Source organism: Martes martes, assembly GCF_963455335.1.
Source record: "Martes martes genome assembly, chromosome: 13".
NCBI lineage: Eukaryota > Metazoa > Chordata > Mammalia > Carnivora > Mustelidae > Martes > Martes martes.
The window spans coordinates 69,897,221-69,914,049 of NC_137901.1; the positions used below are offsets into that span (position 1 = coordinate 69,897,221).

The 16,829-nt window shown below is 49.2% G+C and overlaps 1 protein-coding gene across 2 annotated transcripts in view; it reads left to right on the top strand.

The window, feature by feature from the left end:
* The window catches only part of TBC1D10A (TBC1 domain family member 10A), a 30,926-nt gene that overhangs the window by 10,811 nt on the left and 3,286 nt on the right, over positions 1-16,829 (top strand). For both annotated transcript variants that reach the window (XM_080821844.1, XM_080821845.1), the window contains exons 2-4: positions 8,286-8,385; positions 12,601-12,708; positions 16,454-16,560. In XM_080821844.1, the coding sequence (XP_080677970.1) occupies positions 8,286-8,385; positions 12,601-12,708; positions 16,454-16,560 (315 nt within the window). The remainder of the gene's footprint in view (positions 1-8,285; positions 8,386-12,600; positions 12,709-16,453; positions 16,561-16,829) is intronic.

A 16,829-nucleotide genomic window follows, 5' to 3' on the forward strand; every position in this document is an offset into this window, starting at 1 on the left:
ATTTTACCCACCTGATCTCAAGGTAGAAGACAGTATTCCCATCTCACTGTGGAGAAAACTGAAACACAGAATTCCTGAGATCACAAAGCTAATGATTCTGTCAGCACACATTTATTGGGCACCAATTAGATACAGGCTCTGTTCTAGGCCCAGCACACACTGTGGAGAATGAGATGAGCAGAACCCTCCAGGAGCACACCTTCTCATGGAATGCTGCCTCAGCAGAGCGATGGTCGGGTGGAGAAGCCTTACCTGCTCCTCTAGACTGCTCACATTCCCTAAACAAGCCGTGCCCTTTTCTGTTAACTTGTGCTTGCTCACGCTGGGTCTCCTGCCTGCTGTGCCTTTTCCCCTTTCTCACCCTGGCCACTTCCTGTCACCCTTTGAAGACCATCTTAAAAGTCAGCTCCCCTTTAAAGCTTTACCTGAATAACCCCCCAACCACTATCACCACCTTGGGGGCTTCTTGTAGTTTCCTAGCACTTTGCACATACTTCTGTGATAGCACTTCCATGTATACCAGTTATCCACTCATCCATCTGTCTCCTCTGCCAGACTGACCTCTTCAAGGGCATTTTATTCTTCTCTTTGTAGATTCAGGCCTGGAACACAGGCTCTGGAGAAATGTGTATAGAATATAATGAGGGGCCGATTGTGTTCTGTCCCTGGAGTAGTTAGGAAAGGCTTTGTAGACATGAGAGGGAGTTCTGAATGAGGCCTTGGAAGATGAGTGGGACTGAATTGGAGTGGGGGTAGGGGTGATGGAGGGCAGTTTCAAGAGAGGGCCACCTACAGATAGGGCTGGGAAAAGAAGAGGGATATTTAGAGAAAGTAGGAGGGCCTGAGAGCCAGAGCCTTGGGTTTCTGTTGGACAAGGAGGGCAGTAGGGAGCCTGGAAGGAATCAGTGAGTCAAACAGTCAAAAATTAATTTGTTAAGATGTATCAATAAGATCTAGCAGTTTGGTAAGGATGGGTGAGGGGGCTGTACATGAGTCAGGATGACCCCTGGGTGCCCACAGTCCAGATTGTGATCTGGGGACCTGGTTGCCTGTGGGAAGTTTCAAACACTACTCTGTCTGCTAAGGGTAGGGGTTTGGGGAAGGGAAGTTTTCTACTGAGAATAGTCTCCATAACCTTCTGCAGTCAGTCGTCAGGGAGAGCTGCCCTGGGGGTTTTTGCCGTGGTCTGTGCCTGCCCCTAGCTGGGTGGGTGGGGAATGGGGGTTCCTTGCTTTTTGGAGCCAGCAAGGCTGATGCCTAAAGGAACCATTTCTTCTGCCTGACATCAAGAGGGGTGGAGCTGAACAGAGTGGAGAGCTGGGCAGAGGCCCAGGGCACCAAGGCCAGTGAAGGGTGGAGAGAACCTGTTTACCATTGTGTACTCACCCAGGCTGGAAGGAGCAAAGCCAGGGAATTCCTTATGGGGAAGGGAGGCAGGACCAGAACTAGCTTGCACTGGGAATTGGGGAGAATGAAGCAAGCCAGACTCTCACCCAGACAGAGAGCTTGGACATTGCCCTAGCCTTAAGTCAGTGGCTGCCGGGCCACAGGAGGGAGCGCCAGGCTGCTGCAGACCATCTTCCTTTTCCACACTGACTTACAGCATGGCCTCGGGCAGATCACTTACTCTCTGGGCTATAGGCCTCCATGGCTGTCTGGGAGGAGGTAGTCTCACTGGGTGATCTCACAGTCTTCCCAGCCCAGACTGTTAGCCATTTGCACCCCTTCCCGCTCCAACCCACCCTCTCTTGCTTTCCAGTTTCCTATCACCAGTTATTATGGAGCTGGGATAAAAGCTATTTATACTTTCAGTCATTTCCACCTCTTAGGTTAATGAACTCCAGAGGTTGTTACCCAGTGTGCAAAGTAGGTCAGCCTTTTGTTTATCCTCACTTTTTCCAGCTCTGGGAGAGGGCAGCTCCCCAACCCTTGTCCCTGGATCTGTCATTGGCTGTGCTCTTTCTGCACGTCCACTTCCCAGTTTTCCACACTTTCTTGTCGCTCATTCCTGCCCTTCTCAACACAGAGGGTAGTGATTCTCTGCTGGGTGCTAAAAGAGAGAGAAGAGAATGTGACAGGCACTGAGGCCTTTAGGTTATATTGAGGCCAGGTGGTGAGACACTTTATATTTATTGGATAATTTAGTGCTTAAGTGGCAGCTTCCATTTCCAGGCTGTGTAATCTTGGGCAGATTACTCAACCGTGCTGAGCTTTAGTTTTCTTGTCTATTAAATGGAGATAATAAAAGCTACTTCCTTGGGGAATTGTGCGCATATGTCGTACTTGGCAGACCTACTTCATGGCCAGTGCTGGAAATGTGTCCACTCTTACTGCCTCATGTGATCTTTACCGCTGCCCTCTAAGGAGGTGGCATTGCCCCCATATTACAGATGGGGAACCTTTTCAGAGGGGAGCAGCCTGCCCACTTTCAGACAGCTATAAAATAAGATCTAGAGTTGGGATCAGAAGCCAGGAATTACAGTCTCTATGTCATTAAGTAAATTACTTAATCTCTCTGGGCGTCAATTGCTTCATGGGTAAAATGGGCATAATCTTGCCCTGTTGCACATGTGTATGTGTCTGTGTGTGTGGACCAATCAGATGAGAAAAAGAATATGAAAGTACTAGGTAAGCTGCGAATACCAGTCACCTAATAGCTACCATTTGCTGGCTGCTCACCAGGCTGGGCCCTTACATATATTTATTCCTTGTTGCAGTCCTATGAAATCTGAGGTGTGTATTATGGTCCCACTCAGAGATGAGGAGTTTGAGACAGGGAACTCGAGTATTTTGCCCAGGGTCTCCCAGGTGGAGGAGCTGGAATGGAAACCTAGGTTGGTTGGCTTCAAGATATCCCCTCTGTTCACTCTCCCCATTCCCCAGCTGGCCTCCAGTGGTTGAGGTGAGGAGAATCAAATCCTATAGTCTATGACCTTGGGCTTTCTTTCTGGGCTATGTTTCTCTTCAAATGAAGAGGCTTTCTGTTTGGGTTGGAGAGTGAGGCTTGGAAGAGGGGATTAAACTGGGAGTTCCTTGGGGCCAAGATTTGTTTTCCACTGTCGGATGAAGGGGGCATGGGCACCATACCTGGCTGACTGCCAGCTAGAAGGGCTGAGGTATGCTTAGGCGGAAGGCAGACAGCTAGAAGGACCAGTAGGGAGAGAGCCAACAGTCTTTGGTCTTATAGCCTTGGGAACTGGCCTTGTTCCTCTGAACCCTTGCAAACTTTGGCTTCTCGGTTTGGGGAGAAGGCCAGGAAACTGGGAGCCTACAGACCATGGGGTCAGCAGAGTGTCACTGCTGCTTTGGGCCATGGCCTGGCATAGCACAGCTAAGTCTAGCTCAGCCTGAGAGCTCAACAGAATCTGGAATCAGTCACCCCCTGGCTGCTCACTTTTGTCTGCTCTTTGCCTCTCTCCCTCAGGAGGGAGTGGCCGGCAAACAGCACATTGCCCAGGCTTGCCATCTCCTTACCGAGGTAGTGCTTGGGAGCTGTGCCCATCCAGTATACTGGCCTCACTGAGCATTGCTGGGTATGGGCAGGCTGCTCCCTGGGGCAGTCAGAGCATTGGAGATGGGGATGGACCGTCTCCAGGGACTTGGGCACCAAAGATAGAGCCCCACAGTGGCATCTGGAGAACGGCTGATTTCCTCACAGTCTTCCCAGGGGAGTCCAAAGCAGCATATGAGTCACTGTGGCAGAGGGGAAGCCCTGGTTCTACCACCTAACTTAGTAGCTTTGTGACTTTTCCCGAGTCATATAACCTCTCTGATTGGGTCAAGTTTCCATGTGCCAAATAGTAATTAATCTGTTAATTAGCGAGGGATCTGCCTCACTGAGCTATTAGTGGCACAGATAAAATTGGTGTGGGCTGAAGTGGCTTGTAGTCCTGAATGCAATTCATATGAAAGTGATGATATCATGAAGAAAAGCAAGCAGGCACCTGTTGAATACCTATGAGATGCTTGGTGGGAGTTATAGAAGTTCAAGACCAGTCCAGTTAGGGAGGAACAGTGCTAAGCAATATGAGCAAGTTGTAATGAAGTGCTCATTTCATCTCTTGATTTATTAATGAATTACTGCTGAAATCAGTTTTAGGGGATTGGGACCAGCATTAAAAAAAGACAAAAGAAATAGACTAGAATAATATAAAATTAAAATGAAAATTTCAGAGTGCATGTAAGAGTAAATTATTTCATAAAATGTATTTCAGTTATACGTGTGTGTATGTGTGTGTGTAAAATCTCAGTATAAAATGTATTTCTTATTGTGGATCTCAGTTTTAAAACTTTGAGAAATGGTATTCTAAGTCAAGATAGAGGTCTTCAGGTTGGAGGACAGTTAATGAGATCAGGGCAGGCGTGGAGGCTATGTGGAGGCTGAAGGCTTACCCTGTAGGAACAGAAGAGTATAGTTTAAGGGTCAAGAGTGTGGGCTGTGGAGTCAGGCAGGCCTGGGTTTGAGTCCCAGCTCTGTCACTTCCAGCTATATGGCCTTGAGTGAGGCACTTAGCTTTACTAAGTCTTGGATTCTACTTCTGGAAAATAGAGATAATGGTATGGTAGGGTTATTATGAAATAGGAATAGGAAGAAATTGCTAAGTAGTAAGTGCTGTATAAATGGTAACTGCTATTGCTGCTGGTATTTGAAGTTGTGGTTTTTATTGTTATATTGGGCTCTGAAAGGGTTGCTGTGACTTGGAGAGGGGAGAAGAAGGGCCCTCCAGGTAAAGATGGGTGGTTGAAAAGGGATAAGCACATGTGTGCCTGGTATGAGACTGGTCTGACTGAGATTTGTGCCACCTTAAAAGAGGGTATTGAGATTACAGATAGATGTTACCAGGGAAATTTTGGCATTGCATGGGGAAGAAAGTTTTAAGAGTAAAAGTTTCAACAATAGGGTGGCTTCACCTGGTGATAATGAGGCCCCATCCCTAGTGGAATCCTAATGCGGGTTGGGCCACTAGAGACTGTTCTTATTAGGCTCTTTTGATTGCAGAGACTCCCTCAGGCCACCTTAAAGAAAGAGGGGTTTTCTGAAGGGTAAGTGAAACCCTCAAACTGAAGCTCCCTTGATGTGCCATTTGGTACTTTAAACTGGCCATTTGGTCAGCTTCCCTGTCACTAGAAGCTGGCTCATGCTCTTCCTCCACTGTCAGGAGGGAATTGCCTCAGTTAGCATTTACCCCATCATGCTATTTGCAGGGATACCCCTGACTCCATCTTCATCTCATCGCTCCTTTCTGGGCATCCTTTGAGGATCAGTTCACAATTAAGGTCATTCCAATCATCTAGGGAAATTGAGGTCCAGAGAGGGCACAGGGCTTATCTATTGTGGAAGGGATTCCTATACCAGACAACAGTCTGATCAGATGCCTTTTGAGATCCTGACTGACTAGCCTGAAGGATATGTGAACCTTCTGGTTTAAAAAAAAAAAAAAAAGGATAGATAGCCTGCAGCTTTTCAGGGGCACATCCTGTGCATAAAGAGAAATCTACCTGCAGTTAGAGAGCATGTGATGTGCTGAGTGGTGGGTACAGCCAGACCTCTAGTGTCTTCCTTTTCACCATCTCCAGGTGGCTTAAATTCCTCTGCTATTGGAGGAGAAGCCACTCAAATGACCATATTTCCTCAAAATTTTCTCAATTTAAGGTTTTATTTTTTATTTTTTTATAAGATTTTATTTATTTATTTGACAGACAGAGATCACAAGTAGGCAGAGAGACAGGCAGAGAGAGAGGAGGATGCAGGCTCCTGCTGAGCGGAGAGCCCGACTCGGGGCTCCATCCCAGGACCCTAGGATCACGACCTGAGCTGAAGGCAGAGACTTTAACCCACTGAGCCACCCAGGTGCCCCTCAATTTAAGGTTTTAAAAGTCAAATGGATCTTTTAGTTTATGTGGACATTTGAAGTAGTGATGTTTTTTTTTTTTTTTCAATTGTTTCTGAGAAGATCTTGCCAATTTAGTGGTATAGGTTAAAATCAGTAGTGTCTTAGAATCCAGGAAATATGGTTGTTTGTTTTGTAACCAATTGAAATTCCGGTCTGAGGTTTGATGTTGGGGCTTTGAAACTGCCAAAGCCGTTATCTGACATCATTTAAAGGAACACTGAACCTGAATGTGTTCCCCTATGTATCTGCAGTTGAGAGAATGGGTGTTTCTGAGGCCCTGTAGTCAGATCTTATCAACAAAGACAGACCTGGAGGGTTGAGGTATCAAATGGGCATGTATTTAATCACATGGGAATTCACTGGAAGCTGGAACTCTCAGGCAAAAGCTTTGCCCTCTGTGAGCCTCCGTCTTCTCATCTGCTCAGTGGGAGGATTGGATCAAATATTAGCCACATCCACAACTGCCAAAACTTCCTGTTAACATAGTGCGGCCATACCGTTTCATTTAGTTAACTAGAATGCTCATCTGACTTGTATAAGCTAGTGGTTTGTAGGCGGGAGTGGGGAGGCAGCATGTCCTGTGATGTCTGGGCCTTTGGTTTCCGTTCCCTGCGTGTATAGGGGTTGCCTGGAGACATACATCTGTCAGTTTGTAAATGTCTTGATCTAAAGACATAAAGTCTCTGGTTTTCTTCTACGGGGAGGGAAAGGAAAGGAATGTCCTCCTACCCTGATTGTGCCTCTAGGTAGTGAGAGGGTCAGCAGTTTAAGAAGAAGAGGACCTGTATCAGTGTATTGGGGGGGTCAGGTTTGCCCCAGGCTGTCATTCCTCCTCAGCTATTCGGCTCCAAGGTTGCTCTCAGGCCTGTGCAGTTCCCCAGATAAAGCGTACTAAAGAAGACCTGCCCTTTTGTGTTTTGGAGGCCTCTGCTCTGCCAAGGCCCCTCCCTCTGCTCTTCCAACCAGTAGAAGTCACAGCAGCTCATTTCCTTCCGTCAGAGAGAGAATTAGAGAATCAAGGCCTGGGCCAAGCCCTAGCCCTATCCTGTCCTGTTCCTAAGGACCTCCTCCCAGCTGCCTGAGTGCTTCTGACCCTGCACTCCTTTCTGGGAGGTCAGGCAGGACTGAGTATGGGCTCTTGGCTAGGATCTAACTTGGGTCTGAGTCTGGGTTTTTCCACTGATTTGCTCTCTTTGATTCTGAGCAAGATACCCTCCCAGGGCATCTTACCTCTCAACGTCCAGTACTTTTTTTAATTGGAAAAAAAGTAAAAGGTTAAAAAAAAGAAAGCCAAAAGATCCATAATCCACAACTTTGATTTAAAAAGAGGGCATGTATATGTGGTACAGAAGTATACACATACATTTTTTTTCTTACCAATATTGCTCTGTAGACTGAATAAGAAAGCATCTTTAGAATACCCAGTCTACAAATGCTAGTCTCCTGCTCTTTGCCCCTCAGAGTTATGTGAACTCAGGAATTCCTAGGAACTTGCTCCTTGGAGGAGGCCCACTCACTTAAAGCACACTCTGGCTAAGCCAGGGATTCTGCCCCAGCCTGCCTCAGCTGCTCCGGTGCCTGCCTGCCTGCCTGGGGAGGGCCTCCATGCTCCAGTGTTTTCCCCTGTGATTCTAGTGGGCATTCGGAGCCCAGCAGAATGTCAGCACCATGAGGGCCCAGACTTTGTTCTAGTCAAAGGGATGTTTCCCCACAGCCTGCCCAGAAGCCCTGGCCCTAGAACAATGCCAGCACAGCTGTGATAGCTGCTCAGTTAGTAGATGTACAAATACAAGTGATATTTGGTGACGTTTTGAAGCATGTGTAGGATTTTGATCGGTAGAGACAACTTGAAGTCCATTCCAGCAAAGGGACTGGCATGAGCAAGGTTGAGAGGTTGGGAAAGGGCCAGGGTATAACTGGGGAAACTATGAATAATTAGTTTTGCTGGAGTTCGAAGAAGTGAGCATGTTATTTCTGTACTTGTTTGACCTTTTTTTTTTTCCGCCCCCCAAATCTAGCTCTACACCTTGCGTGTAGGCCCTCTGAAGAGGCATATTTATCTAGACGGATCCGGGACAGGAATGCTTTGCTTTGGTGCACAATTGCAGGCACTCAGACCTCTACCCCTAGAGAGGCACCATGACCGCTGTCTCCCTGACATGTTGGGGGAGTGGGCACTTAACCGTGTCTCTTTGGCTTATGCCTTCTAGGGAGGGGGCAGCATTCCCTTTTGTCTGTGTTAGGATGTTCATGGGTTAGCAGCCCAAAGGGAACACAGGGTTGGAAGACAGAGGCAGGAATGAAGGCCTTAACAAGGCTGGTGGCTGGGGCCTAAGCCAGGGCCTTTGCTTCTTTTGGCACTTCTGACAGGCCCTGCCCTTTGCTCCACAGGCTGGAGGAAGTCCCCCTGGAGGTGCTGAGGCAGAGAGAGTCCAAGTGGCTGGACATGCTCAACAGCTGGGACAAATGGATGGCCAAGAAGCACAAAAAGGTGAGGGGCCTGGCCTTGGGCCTTGGGCTGGGAGTTGGCAGCCTGGGGAAGAAAAGGAAGTGGGAGGAACTGTATCAGCTTAAAGGAGCAGGAGCTTCTCCAACTGCCAGTAGCCTCGAGTGTCCCCATCTGCCAGCTCTGAAGAGGGAACAGAAGCTGGCTGTAGGGCAGAGACTAGTCTTTACTTGGTCCTCCAAGATGACTTCAGAATCACACAGAACTTGGTCCTGGAGTCAAACTTCAAAACCACTTATAGCCAAAAGCCCTTATTAGCAGCATTCCTCCAACCCTCTTGGGAGAAGTTCTTGCTGCTACTTATTGCCTACCTATCAGGGAGGACTTTATAATACTAATAATAGCTAACATGTTGAACATTTGCAGTGCTGGATACTTGACTTGAGTGATCCTTACAATTCTCCAATGAGGTTGGTACCATAGTATCCCTATTTTATGGGGGACCACATATCAAGGTTTGAACCCAGGCAGTCTAATTTAGTGCCTGCATGCTTCATCACCACCCTCTAGATTAATGTGATGAGTTCCCTCTTGCTTCCTGGCCAAAGGAAAAAGAATAAAAAGTAACCTCACAGGGGAGCCTGGGTGGCTCAGTGGGTTAAAGCCTCTGCCTTTGGCTCAGGTCATGGTCTCAGGGTCCTGGGATCGAGCCCCGAGTTGGGCTCTCTGCTCAGTGGGGAGCCTTCTTCCCTCTCTCTCTCCGTCTACCTCTCTGCCTGCTTGTGATCTCTCTGTGTCAAATAAATAAATAAAATCTTTTTTAAAAAGTAACCTCACAGTTGAATGGTCTTATAAAAATGAAAATACCCAGTGGTCCTCTCCTAGTTGGTCTTTCTTTAGACACTAGCTCTATTGCTCTGTAGGAACTCCTTGCCCACCACAGTGTTGATGCCCTTGGCCACCTGGGCAGGATCCAGTTACTCCCCAGCCTAGTGGAGGCCTGTCCAGAAGCTCATAGCCAGGGTCTCTCTGCACAAGTTCCCAGGGCAGAGAGTGAACCTGCTGTCCCACTATCGTCACCTGACATGCTGGTCTGGTCCAGGCTGGCACATCTGGCTGCAGGGCCTAGCAGAAAGCTCGGGACTGAAGGTCAGATGTGGGCTTTGGCCCAGCCCCACTACCTTCCCCTCTCCGTGCCTATGACTAGCTGTGCAACTTTGTGTGTTACTTCACCCTCTGAGCCTCAGGTTACCTGGTTGAGTGATAATGACAGTCATGTTGGGAGGCTCCCATGAGCTGGTGACTTTAAGGCCCTATGCCTATGGAGGGGAGGCACACCTAGGCCTCAGCTCTTTCTTGCTATTCTATATAGGCTTTGTAGCATTCATTTTGTGCTTATTAAACATTTCTCCTAAGAAAAATTTTTTTAAAGATAATTGTTCTCATCTGCTTCCTGCATGACTCTGGGGTCTATTTTCCTGCCTCCTTACCCCTCAGGCCCTCACCTTGAGCTTCAGCTCCCTCTCCACTATCTGTTGTGACTAGTGGCTGGCAGGGACAGTGGATCCTTCATGCCCCAGTCTCCCTTGCAAATGGGGATTCCAGAGGGAAGCCTTGGGGATCTCCTTTCAGCAGAGCAGGCAGCACTACTTCCTCTTCCCTTTTGCTTCCCTGGAACTGTGGTTAGAGGCCAAGTGCTCCCCCTGCCCAGTAGGGGCCACCAGAGGAGGCTGTACCCTATCCTACCGAGATGCCCTAGCCCTCTGCTCTCTATTCTTGCTACCTCAGCTATGGTCACCCTGGCCCTAGGAGCTTTTCCTGCCTGCCTGCACAGGCTTGGGCTCTCCCTGTGGTCAGGAAGTCATGGCACAGGAGGGAAAAATCCTGCTTCAGGAAGTGGGTCCAGACCCAACACTTCTAGACTTATACTGAGTCCCCAGGAGGGAACTTTATGGAGGAAAGGTTCTGGCTAGAATGCTATCTTTGAAGCCCTGTAGAGCTCTGCTTAAACAGTGGCCAGGGCCTCCCAGAGTTCAGCAGGCAGGGTGTGGCCTCACTCAGCTGTCAATCAGAGAATGATAATCCTTTGTGCTTTCTGTTTGCTGAAAACTTTCTCTGGCTTTATCTTTTCTGATCCCCACCATTGCCTCCTCTCTAAGGCAGGCAGGTGGCGCTTGCCATCCCTGTACTAAGGAGGATTCCAGAGGCCAGAGTGGGAAAAGCTGGCTGTACTCCTGGTTCTTCATCCCCGCCTCCCCGGACCCGGCCTGAGTGAGGGCAGGGCCTCTTTGAGAACCTTAAAGGACTGAAGGTATTCCTGGGCTCCCCTGGGGCAGGCCAGCTATGACAGGGGACTGTGATGATGTGGGGGTCTGGTTCAGGTCAGGCTAAGCTTGGCCCTGAAGAGAGCCTAAAGGGCCTATGGCTCTAGGCCATACTATATCCCTTTACCAGAGTCTTCTCAGACTAAGTGGCCTCCTTAAGGAGACCCTTGTTCCACGGCAGCAGGAAACTATCCCCAGAGTCTGGGGCAGTTGTCTTCCACTCCCTTTCTCGCCCCCTCCTCGTCCCACCTCCTCACCCCCTTTGTAGGGAGTCCAGAAGCTTGAGCTTAGCTCCTATGACCAGCCACTCTGCTCTTCCCCCACTCCCTCCAGACTGTCTGCCTGTCTCCTTCCTGGTTCTTGACACTCTCTGACCCTTGGAAAGTTTTCTCTTGTTTGTGCTGGTCATCAGGAAGGCTAGGCCTTCTGTGCTCCTCTGAGAGATTCCAACGGGACTGTTTGAGGGGGTTTCCAGGTGAGGGGAAGTTAGGTGTGAGCCTGAGCCCCTGGGGCTTCTGTGTCAGGCATTTTCCTGGGATGGAGGGGTGGAGAGGAAGGCATTTATTGAACACAGACTGTGTGTCAGGCTCCCTGCTAGGCATTTTCCCACCTTTCTAATAGGATCCTAGGTATTGCCATTCTGTTCTTAACTATTTATGCAAATTGATTGGCTCAAGGTCAGTACTGGAGTCAAACTCACATGCATTTATTTGCTCTTCCCACTGCCCTTAGCTCCCATCTTCATCCCAGGCCAGGCTGCTTAGTGCTGGGACTGAAGGGAGTGTCATTGGCCAGTACCCCTACCTCCATCCTATAGGAGTGGTGCCTCTGCTTTTGCCCTCACCCTCCTTGACCATTGGCCTTGAGGTCAAGGAGGACAATCAAGGCAGTCTCATTCTGTCCCAAAGCCCAGGTGGAGCTCACCTCTCGTCTAGCTCTGAGAGTCCAGTGGAGTGCAAAGTATATGGAGCTGGATCCCTCTAGCCTGTGTGGTATAGGAGGTAGCGGGTTCCTGAGGGTGTGATCTAACATTTTTCCACTCTATGTTTCAGTTTTCCCATATGTAAAAGACATGATGATTTTCAAACTGGATTTTGATGGTAGAAGCCTTTTTTTGATAAAGACAGCAAGAATAAGAATTGAGCCCTAGCTCTAGGTCATGAGCTACCTCAAATACTTTCTCCTTCTCCTCTCCCAGTCTGTGAGCGGTAGGAAAGACCTGTGCCATTATAGCAAGAGTTGGAATCAGGACTCACAGCCAGTCCAGCTGCCTCTGCCCTGTGCTGGTGACTGTGGAAGCTCAGGATCAAGGAGAGCAGAAGAGAGGATTCATGACCAAAACAAAGAAGGAGCCATTCTGATCAGCTCCCATCTTCCTTCTGAGTTCTGCTGAGTTCTCTCCCCTCTAGGTGGGCTGTCCTGCCACATGACTACTTAAACAAGCACCCCCGTAGAAGTACCTAGGCCATGTCTCTGGGTCAGGGTCATCTCAAAAGCTACCCACCCTGCAGCTACAGCTGTGCCCCACACCATGCAGATCCCTCCCTAGTGATGTCCCATGGGGCTTCTCCAGCTTGGAAGAGCATTTTGCTTCATTTCTATTTTGATTCAGAAAATGGTCATAGGGATTCAGAATTATGTAGTAGACCTCAGGAATATCTGTTTCATCACTGGGCCAGGGGACAGGGAGACTGACATCGCCTGGTAGCAGCATATCTGATGATAGTCATTATTCCCCCTGCCCCCTGGTATCCTAGGCTCTGCATTGTAGCAATAGTAGCAAAAGGAGGGAAGTCCTTTTTTCTCCCCACTTTGCTTTTCCCGGTGTGCTAACTGAAGGCCCGCCAAACACCAAGAGAAGAGTGGGGCTAGCGCACAGCCTCTGGAGGCGTTGCCTTAGTGGATGTATGAGCACAGTCTTTTTTTTGACTTTCAGATCCGTCTGCGGTGCCAGAAGGGCATCCCACCTTCTCTGCGGGGCCGTGCTTGGCAGTACCTGTCAGGAGGCAAGGTGAAGCTACAGCAGAACCCTGGAAAGTTTGATGTGAGTAGCCCTTCTTTCATCCTACCCTCCCTCCTGCATCTCTTGAAGTCCTTCACATGGCAGCAGTCCTCCAGGTGCTTACTTGGACCTCAGCAGTATGAGCTGATTAGTGAGACCACCCGTCAAATACCCCACTGACCAGGCCTGTCCAACCTGTAACTCCTGGGGGCTCTGCCCATCTGAAGCTCCAGCGCTGAACAGGCTTCAGTGGGTTGGACCGATTTTCCATCCTCCATTCCATCTCTTTCTCTTGTCAACCACCCAGTTTTGTTTTCTTGGGCTCAGTAGACTACCTCCAAGCTCTTGGTCATCAGGAGGGGACCCTCAGACCACTCCCCTGACTGCCTTGGGCTCTGTGCTCTGAGCCTTTGAAGGACTGCCCTCAGGGTCACAGAACCCTCAGTAACTCTTGGCCTCCCATCCTCGACTCTTTTCTCCTGCCTCATCCAAGCTGGCCAGACACAGTTCACCCATGCTGCTAGTGAGGTTGTCAGGCTTAGGGGTGGCAGAGCCAAACCAGTATCCTTTGGGATTAGAAACCAATCAGTGACCAGAGAGGATATCCTCTGCAGGCATGCCTTCCCCTCTCTGTCCATTGCCCCTTGCCCCATGGCTGCCGGAGTAAGAATACCCCTCCATTCATGGGACTTCTTAGGGCCTGCCTGGGCTGGGCAGCAGTTCCAGCACGTTCCCCTGTGGGAGGCACTTGGCTCCCCTGGGGTTGCCCCTGCTTACCCGCCAGACCTGGCCCCAGGCATCAGGGTTTCTCCCAAGCTCTTAGGACTGGTGAGCGGCAGTGAGACAGAGCTGCCAGCTACCAGCTCTCTGTTGACATAGTTCATGCTTTGGCAAACACTCCTGTTTTGCCAAACCTGTTCCCTGAGAAGAGTGGGCGGGGCGGGGAAGCCTCGGGTTTCTGCTGTTGACCCGAAGAGTGTGAGAGTCATTTGCTAGCAGTATTTGGCCGTGGGGCTGCAGGGTTTGGTGGAGTGTGGTTGGAAGCAGCTCTGGGAATCAGGGTGATTGGACTGTCCCACAGAGCAGCAATACCAGGCCTCTTGACTCCAGTCTCTTCTTCCGTCTCTTTCATTCCAGGAGGCTGCATCCTGGGTAGAGGGAGAGGTTCGGTTGGGAACCTCTCCCCAAATCTGTGGTTTACCTCTGGCTGCTAGAGCACAGGCATGGGAGCCAATAGCTTCGTCAGCCTGGCCAGACTCCTGGTTCCATAGTTAGCAAATGTGAGCACATCCCATAGTAGCAGAGCACAGAGCTGTGTGTGCATTTTGTGTGTGGGGAGTAATGTATCTGCAGAGAAATCAGCCACCTTTGTGAAATCATGAGGGTTGCTTGTGGGAGAGGGTAGATTTGCCAAGAAAGGGCTTCTGGATCCTCTGAAGCCAAGTGGTGGGTCCCCAAGGCAGTCCTGGGGGAGTGGTTTTCGAGCACACCTAGAAGGACTTTGCCTATGGATGACATGGAGGAAGTGAGCAAGGATGAGAAGCTCCCTCTGGCTGCTGTGGACGTGACAGTGTCCCCACACCCACAGTGTGGGTACAGTGACAGGCTGTTGGCAGCAGCACCTATTCCTGTATTCCCCGGAAGTCCCCCAGTCTCAGCTGTCAAGGAAGGTTCTGCAGCCTCTCATGGCTCATGGCTCTGTCTTCTCCCATCCTTGCTACTTCTTCCTCCCTCACTGGGCAGGGCAAGACCTCTGTTCTTTTCTTACCTGGTTTTCTTCTTGGCTTCACCTCATGATGGTGTGAGTGCCTTCAGGCTCTCTTGGAGGCTTCAGTATCTGCATCAGCTGCCAGTGGCCCATACCTGCTTTTGATTCCCAGAGCCCTTACTTGCCACAGGCCCTTCACTATACCTCTTCCTTTCTCAGCCACCCATGTATCATTAAGTGCCTTGGGCTGCTGAGGTACCAGGTGAGCACATCCTAGGAACTGACTTCTTGGGTGCTCAGGTCCCTGCCTTACCAGAGCCCTCTGGAGAATTTGTGGGATCTTCCTCCCCTTTCTGACAAAAACAATCCTGCATTGTACTCAGACAGTATCCGGCCCTTGGTTTGACTTGGGAGATTCATAGGCTACACACAAGCCCCGTTTTGAGAATATGTGGGGCTCTAGAGGTTGTACACCCACTTCTCCAGCTGTGTGCCTGGTCAAAAGCCCTCTAAAGGCACCTGGTCCTTTTCTTCACCCTCCAGCCTTGAACAGTCTATCAGTTTTTTCGTCCAATACTTACTCTCTTGGGTCAAGTTACCTGACATCCTAGAGGCTTTAGTTGAATGTTGGGACACACCTACTGAGGGGACACAAGATGGAAAGGGGCTTTTATGAAGACACCTGCCAGTCAAGGCCAGGGCCTAGGTCTGTACCCATGGGTGTATTTGCTGAGAATCTGGCTGTTGGGGCCTTCCCTAATACTGCATCAGCCCTGCAGGCAACGTGTACATGGTCTGCTTCCCTGCTCAGCCCTCTGGGTTTCCTTTTTATTGATTTTTTTCTTTCTATTTTTATGATTTTTTAAAATATTTATTTATTGATTTTAGAGAGAGAGTGAGAGAGACCGCAAGTGTGTGAGTGGAGGGAGAGGCAGACGAAAGGGAGACAAGCAGACTCCCCGCTGAGCAGGGAAACTGATGTGGGGCTTGATCCCAGGACCCTGAGATCATGACCTGAGCCGAAATCAAGAGTCAGACGCTTAACCAACTGAGCCACCCAAGCACCCCAATTTTTCCTTTCTATTTTTAAGTTGGGGTATTTACAGAGAGTAAAATGCATAGACCTTAAGTGTGCAGTTCAGTGAATTCTGACAAATAATACATATCCACATAACAACAAGCAAATCATGATACAGAACATTTCAAATGATAGGGAAATGATTTTTATTTGTGTAATGCTTTGTTTTTAAATGGTACTCATGTTAAAATGTTCACAGAAGTTTGAAGAAGAGAGTAAAACTTTGTCAAAACCCCAGTACCCAGAGATGGCTCTGAGTTTAATGTTTGACAAATGTCACATCCTTCCAGATAGCACTCTGTGCAGATCCCTCTCCTTCTCTCTCTTTCATACACACACACACACACACACACACACACACACACACACACACACACACACACAAGTGCACACTCCTTCCTGAATAGGTGATATCACTTGCACAGGGAGATAGAAAGCAGAGGAATTGGGATCAATGGCTCTGAGTCAGCCTGGCTTCCAGGCCCAGCACCACCATTTTTCTAACCATGAGGACTTGGGCAAGTGACTTTTCTTTGATCCTCAGTTTCCTCATCTGTGAACAGTGTAATGATAGGGCATTTCTCTGAGGTTGAGAAGAGTAAGTGAGGCCTGCGGGTGGCTCAGAGCAGTGCTAACAGTGGTAGCTATTGCTTTGATAGTAGCCTTCCAGCTTAAGGACCTGAGATGTTTGAGTTAGTCCTGAATAAATTGCCTGGAGGTTATTTCCAGCTACAGCTATGACATTCTTGACTACATGGGTCTTCCTAGAGTCAGGATCACTCCTCACCCCTTAGGGTTTCTAGGGCCCTTTCCTCCTTGCCCTTTGCCCCTTCTCTCTCATTCTTCTCAGGCTTCCTTACCTGAGCTTCCTGACTTGTCTTCATGATGGGATTGGGTGGGCATTGCCCCTGGCAGAGGGTTCCTCCAATACCTGGGACAGTTGTATCTTCCCAGCAGCCATCACTAACTCCTCTAATACATGCTCTTGATCTTGCTTCTAGGAGCTGGACATGTCTCCTGGGGACCCCAAGTGGCTGGACGTGATTGAACGTGATCTGCACCGACAGTTCCCTTTTCATGAGATGTTTGTGTCCCGGGGAGGCCATGGGTAAGCAGACTGGATCTTATGGGCTGGAGGTGGTTCTGGGCCCTGTTCCTCAGGGCACAGAGGAAGTAAAGTGAGCTTGGGTATATCTCAGGGGCCCAGAAGCTGGAAGCCCCAGACTCCACTGTTAGAGTTTCCCTTTGGTTTGAATCGGATGGATGTCTTCTTAGCTCCTTCTCTTACCTTTAGGGCAATTTTCATTTACGCCCCAAAGTGCTAGAGCTTGCCTGGTCTTCTTCTGGAAACAGGTTTTGGTGAGGAGAAAGAGTGTT